General features: G+C 28.7%; 1 protein-coding gene across 1 annotated transcript; it reads left to right on the forward strand.

The window, feature by feature from the left end:
- Positions 1 to 1026: 1026 nt before the first annotated feature.
- On the forward strand, positions 1027 to 5159 carry LOC112465674 (venom allergen 3-like; the record flags this gene model as incomplete). The annotated part of the gene is made up of 6 exons (XM_025033343.1): positions 1027 to 1189; positions 1323 to 1383; positions 3123 to 3293; positions 3912 to 3993; positions 4087 to 4219; positions 4700 to 5159. Coding segments are annotated over 6 exons (782 nt in total), but the record flags the coding sequence as incomplete, so codon positions are not given.
- Positions 5160 to 7357: the final 2198 nt, after the last annotated feature.

Here is a 7357-nt window from a genome sequence, read left to right on the forward strand (position 1 = left end):
CCCGGGAAAAAATGGAAGAGATCTGAACAGATTTGAGCAGATCTCATCAGATCCAATCCACTCAGATCTGATTTGATCAAAATATTGGCCCTATCTGATCAGATCCAATCAGACATGAGTAGATCTGATCCGATCCTAGAGGATAGAGTCAGATATGTAACGAGAATAATAATTTATTATATCTGCTCAGATCCAATCAGACATGAGTAGATCTGATCCGATTCGGTGTCCATCCACTGCAGAAAATTGTTGTTTTTAAATGTTATTTTTTAAATGTGTCACTTTATTATAAGTAGACTCCACGATACAAAAGTTGTGCCGTTCCACGATTTACATAACTTGGCGCAACTTAGCACGACACTGGCGTGTCTGATACCGTTCTTATACCACTGTTCATCAAATTTTAAACACGAGAATCATATTCCGTCGGATGCCATCTATCGGATACTTTGAGATGCAACATTATGATCTGATCATATATAATTTTATATGACTATATAAGTTTATATGTGATTATATTATTTTATCAGTTTAAATTATAAGGTATGTTTGCAAAATAATTTAAAAGATTTATGTTTTATATATACATATACACATTAATCTTTTATATTTACCTATTATTAATTAATTTTGCACGAAACTTTTTTAATGGAATATTTATAATAAATTCTAAATATGGTGTCAAAATTAACAATTATTATTAAATTGGCAGGACTATATTTATTATATATATGTTAATGTTTCAAAATTAAGAAAACTGTTTTTAATATAAAAATTAATTGATTTTTTGACCAAAAATTATTTAAAAGCTTCCCCTTTTCAGAGTTAATATTATATTTGATATAATGTCCAACATTGGGTGTAAAAATTAATAATGGACGATTTGAGAACAAAATTTTTATAAGTTCTATACTGGCGAGATCTGCTCAGATCCGGCAAGATCGGAAGAGATCTGATTGGATCAGCAACACAACTTTGTAAGCCAAGATTGGACTTATCTGGTGAGATCAAGATATGTCTGACTAGGTCTGCTCAGATCCGGCAAGATCGGAAGAGATCTGATTGAATCAGCAACACAACTTTGTAAGCCAAGATTGGTCTTATCTGGTGAGATCAAGATATGTCTGACTAGGTCTGCTCAGATCCAGCAAGATCGGAAGAGATCTGATTGGATCAGCAACACAACTTTGTAAGCCAAGATTGGTCTTATCTGGTGAGATCAAGACATGTCTGGCTAGGTCTGCTCAGATCCAACAAGATCTGAGGCATAATGTCTGTTCGTACTTCAGGAGATCTGAAGCAATCAGATAATGTCCGATTAGATCAGAAGAGATTCGATTGGATCTGCGATTCAATATTGAACGGCAGCAATGGTCAGATCTGGTGAGATCGGATTATAGTTCAGCATATCTGGCTGCATGTGATTAAATATGGCCATGCAGATCTAGCGAGATAAAATTGTATCCAATCAGATCTGACTTTACTTGAATTTCAGATCTCGTTGTATCTCATTTTATCAAATCAGACATGGTCAGATCTCTTCCATTTTTTCCTGGGTAAGTTTATTCTGTATAATATCGGTAACATCCGCAGCATTTATAGATATTTATAAGCATAACAGTATTTAAAAATTACATAAAAATAGTTATTCAGATTGTTTGATACACATATTCTTCTAAGTTTTATAATTTTATATCTGACATATCGTACTTTTACTATGTATTTTTATGGCTTCTATGCACATTATAAAAGTCTTTGCGCATTTATTATCTTATGTTGTGAAAGAGATAATTTATACTAGGCAAGAAATAAATTGTCTTCTTATTTGATAAGATCACGATTTTATCGCAAATTTTAGGAATATAGAAAGAAAAATTAAGGAAATTGTTGCAAATTGTACGTTTCACAACACATTTCATAACGAGAGAGAATATATATGCTTAATGATAATGGCCTTGTATTACAGTTCATACTTAACGTAATCGTTCTTCTGTTTTAAAAAAATTTATTAAGGATTTCTATTTAGATTTAGGCTAAATATGTATTAAAGTTAAGAAAGAAACATTTATAGTGATTTTTTTTAAAAGTCAAGTACTATATAATTTTAATGAAATATTATATCTGATATTAAAATTTAAATTTATGAGTTACGTATTTTAAACATTTGATGTCATTCCTAATGATAGTAAAAAAAAAATACCAAATAATATCAATTGTGAGTAATTTCTCCGTTATATTTTGCACGCGAAAGTTGTTTAAATTAATTAATAGAAAAAGATAATACAATAAGAAATTGGGATTTTTATTTAAACTAGACACTACAGACGCGCGCTTCGCGCGCGCTATTTAGCTTTAACATTATGCTGTTACTATTACACTATTAACCCTTGATACACACAACTGTCAAAATATACAATGACAGCTGCAAATGAAGTAAGCGCAGCAAGAGAACCAATCGGCATCGCGGAAAAGTGACAACAATACCTACGACATGCCCTTTTTAGAAGAGGAAAATCGAAAGTGACCTTTACATGATTTTTACGCCTACATTCAAGATCAAACGAATAATACTATGTTATGTTGCCCTCACAACCCTTCAACTTTTATCTAAGACATTTTTTAGTGTAATGCATACTTTTAGAAATAACAGCTTATAACACTTTAATCCACCTTGTATAATATATATCTTAAAAATAAATTTTCACATTTAGACTTTGCGTCGCAATATCTCCGCTCGTAGGGCACGTAGCGGAATATTATAAGAGAAACTCCCCCCCCCCCTAATTGGACCCCAAGCTATTGATCAAGCCTACTTAGAACTTGATCCGTTCACTCGTTATCGAGATCTCAACATCTCGGGTACTCGCAACCCATCGCGTCGCGTAAAAGAGTCACGGTCGGTCTCGCTCCGCGTGCGTACTTGACACGAGACACTACCGTGTCTCTTGATAAAAGAAATTATTTTATTTAAATTATTTTTTGTCTAAAAGGAGAAATAAAAATTTTGATTTCTTTTTTTTAGAAATAAATATCGTTAAGGGTTTTTTTAGTAAGAGGACATGTGACTTATACATATATTAGAAATATACTCTTATGCCTAATTTCACAAAATCATGTTATAGTCATCAACACCAGCGGCAACATGCGGACAGGTATCTAGTGTTGGCCTTAATGAAAACGACAAGCAGGCTATAGTAAAAAAACACAATGAACTGAGACAAAGAGTTGCGTCGGGTCAGGAAAAGAAAGGGAACCCAGGTCGGCAACCTCCGGCGGTTAGCATGCCAGATTTGGTAAGATATAATAAATAATATATTATTACAGTAAATTAAAAAATATAATAATCGGAAAGAAATTAGAGAACGAAGTAAAATTGTGTTTTAACCGCGGTTTGGCTTAAAGATTCAATTGTTTCTTTTATATTATTTTTTTTTTAATAAACTAAAAATTAGCGTAATAACAGTTTATATTAACGAACATTTATTGAATTGATTTTAATTCCACAAAGCGGTTGAATAGCAATATTGTGTTTGTCTATATGTATACTTAAAGCAATTGCATAAAAATATTGTAGAGTTTCTTCCGATGGTTTATAATTATAATAAACGAAAAAATTCAAAGATAGTATACTAAATAGTATAATTTTATATGCTGTATAATACGAAGAAGAAGACATATTTGAATTAAATATTTATTTCAAATTAGAATTTATATAATATAACGAAATATAAAATTACATACATATATATATATGTGCAGATACTACACACGCACACGCATACGCGCAAGTACGCACGCACGCACGCACGCACGCACATACACACACATACACACACACACACACCACACACACACGCGCGCGCGCGCACAGTCTTATATGTATGTATATATACGCACACACATTTTCTTAGACCTGGGATAACGAATTGGAAAAAATTGCGCAAAGATGGGCCAATCAATGCAATTTCAATCATGACAAGTGCAGAAATGTGGGTAAGTATCGACTTACATATTAATTTTACAATTGTAAATTAAATATATGTATTCTTTAATTTATTTATTAGCATGTAACACCTGTTATTACAGATAGATTTGCAGTTGGTCAAAACATAGCCCAAAAATCCTCTACAGGAGGAAACAATTTCCCTGTAGAAAGCTTTGTCGAAATGTGGTACGATGAAGTTGATAAGTTCGATAAAAATAAAGTTTCCAAATATGAGTAAGTATTTCTGTAATATTCTAATCATATATACAGGGTGTCCCAAAATTGGACCGACAAATTTGGTGTAGTTATAAGGGATACATCATAAACAACAAGCATATATTTATTGTCAATTATTCTACGTCCGCAAATAAACCATTTTGACACTAGAGTGAATCAAAGATTGTTTACGTCTAGCTAGTTGAAGTACATTATTTTCAGGATTCATGAATTCATAAACCGACGTTGATTCTTAATACATGTAAAATGATTCTTAATACATGTACGCATATTAAATTTGAATAAAATATCTTTAAACTTTTTCCAAATTTCCGGAATTTTCATATTTTTTTCAAAACTTTAACACCCTGTATATATAAGAAATAATTGTGCGTAAATAATTTTATATGTATATACAATAGTATTGATTATAAAATACTTCTAAAAACGCGTTTATAACATATTTCTTAATGTGTTTGTAAAATAATTTATTTATAGATTTGATCCAAATACAGGCCACTATACCCAAGTGGTCTGGGCTGACACAAAAAAAGTCGGTTGCGGACAAATAAGCTATAAATCCAATGGCTGGAATACGAAATACGTAGTTTGCAATTATGGTCCAAGTGGAAATTGGATCGGTCAGAAAATATATGAAGTTAAAAAATAAATTCGATCAAAAGATTAAAGATGTAATATAAAAAGTAATGGCACGAAAGAAAATGGAAAAGCAAATAAGAGTTGCAAATATGTCTTGTCAGTAGAAACAGACAGTTGCAATTGTTATGTAATGATATTAACAGAAGGCGAAATAACGTTTTCTTCTTTCTTTCCCTTTCTTCCTTTCTTTCTCTTTAATCATCTACTGTTAAATATCAAGTTTTCTTGCAAGCTTTTCTTCTTAAATATAACTTTTTAACGCAAGACAAAAAATAATAACATATGTAATTTTTGTTGTTTTAATATATATCGAAATAAAGATGTGCAATAAATAAAATGATGCAAATTTTTTTACCTTTAACCCTTAAATGCCACACCTCTCAAGAATCTCGTAAATAACATGAGAGGTCTAAAAGACCCCAGCATGAAAAATGTCTCCGTACTCATTGATTTTTTTATCTTTAGTTATGAAAATTTTTTTCAATGTTGTTCAAGGCTTAGAAAAGAGAATAAAATGCTATTGTTAAAATTTCAATTTCAACATAGTATAAAAAATTAAGTAAACTGAGTACTGCTAAGTGTACAAACGGGTAGGTCAATCACTCAACTATCATTAATGGGAGCATGAGCTCCATTTTTGGCAATAACATTTGAAAATATATCATTGTAAAGGGTTTGAGGTCCGCTGGACCCCGGGTGGCATTTAAGGGTTAAGTAAGTTTTAATTACTTACATTTGTTGAAAACCATCGCTTTTTAATACTAATCTTATATATTTTTTTAGGCTTTAAAAGATTAAAGTAAGGTAATTAAAAAAAGAACATTTTATAAAATGTTTTATATTTTATGTCAAAATATATCAAAGTAAATCTTCTTTTTGTTTAATATCTTTTCCTAAAAGAGCGTATCTTTCACACGGAAAAAATGATTAGCTATTGTAGCAAATTTAGAGACACCTAACTTCTTTTTGCAGCGAGAGCTGTAATTTAGCAATAGTAGCAAAATCTTTTGTTTTTGCTGCAAAAAAATGTTTGGTATTCTTATTTTGCAACTAAATTTCCAATAGTAGCTAATCTTTTTTTTCGAAATTGATTTTCAAAGTATTGATTTTAGTATTTTAGTAATTATTAATAAAATATTTTAAACGTTAATTAAAGAGAAGAACTGTTTATAATTTTTTTTAAATTTATTATAAAATAATATGTCAATTTTGTGCAATATATGCTGACGATGACGATATTAGTTCAAAAATGAAAGCTATGAAAAGATTAACACACGTTTGTTTCTATCACAAACAATCACAAAGTAAACTAGTAAAAAGAAATACAAAGAATACGAAATTGTATTAAATGTAAATAATATTAAAGACAATATCATATAATATTGTTGAACGATAACGCTTAGCATATGAATTATAATTTTTATTTCTATTTAAAGAAAAATTTGTTACATGTTAGTTTCAAGCTTTAGCTTAACAGCTATTCATAGAGTAAAAAAGTTCAAATAAAAAAAAACATAGCAAAAATTTTTAATGTAAATATTATTTTTTACTATAATAGGTAAAAAATTTGTTGATACATTTGTGACACACTATTGCAATCTAGAATTGTGTAAAAGTATCAGAGAAGCTTATACAATGTACAAGTACACTGTAAATAGAATAATTATGTATACTTATGGATTATGTAGATTTCTTTTTTCTTCCTAATTTAATAAAAATCTATAATGTGTAAATATATCATATCTGAAAACCTTTGTTTTCCTAAAAAATATCGACAGTAAAATATTTATTACAGATTTTATTTATGCGTAGTTAATTCTAAGATGTCATATCACAATCATTAGAACTAGCAATTAACACGTTGCACAGAAATGGAGTAATAAAGGTCATATAATTAACCTGAACAAATAAATATCTCAATTATTATACTAATATTATGCCAATTAATATGCTTTTTAATAAATTAATATTAATTAAAATTAATGTGAATTTTAATATATGTATATTATTTAAATTGTTATACATGTATTATTATAAAAATATAATTTATATAAATATATTATAAATAAATTTTATAGAATTATTATATATTTTTTATATACAAATTTAAATGATAAAATAGTTTTATTAACATTTTTTTATATCTATAGCTTAGTTATGTTTTGTATATATAAATATGATAATAATCTATAAAATTAATAATAATCTTTAAAAAATTATTGTCCTAAGATGTAAGAAATGATAATGTTACAAGAAATATAGACATAGTAATCATTATTTTATTTTTTTCGCTAAAAAAATATACGGAATTATAAAAATTTACTTAATAAACATTTGAAATATGAAAAGGAAAAGCGGAAAATACATACCTTTTGCCGAAAAAATTTATAATATAAACTAACGTTATACAAATTTTTTACTCAAAATAAACGAGAAATTTTGTGTAAAAAGTTAATACATATTGAATTCGTAATACATTCTTCCTTTTGTGTTGTG

This window comes from Temnothorax curvispinosus, unplaced genomic scaffold (genome assembly GCF_003070985.1).
Source record: "Temnothorax curvispinosus isolate PA1 unplaced genomic scaffold, ASM307098v1 QBEX01015410.1, whole genome shotgun sequence".
In the NCBI taxonomy this organism is placed as follows: domain Eukaryota; kingdom Metazoa; phylum Arthropoda; class Insecta; order Hymenoptera; family Formicidae; genus Temnothorax; species Temnothorax curvispinosus.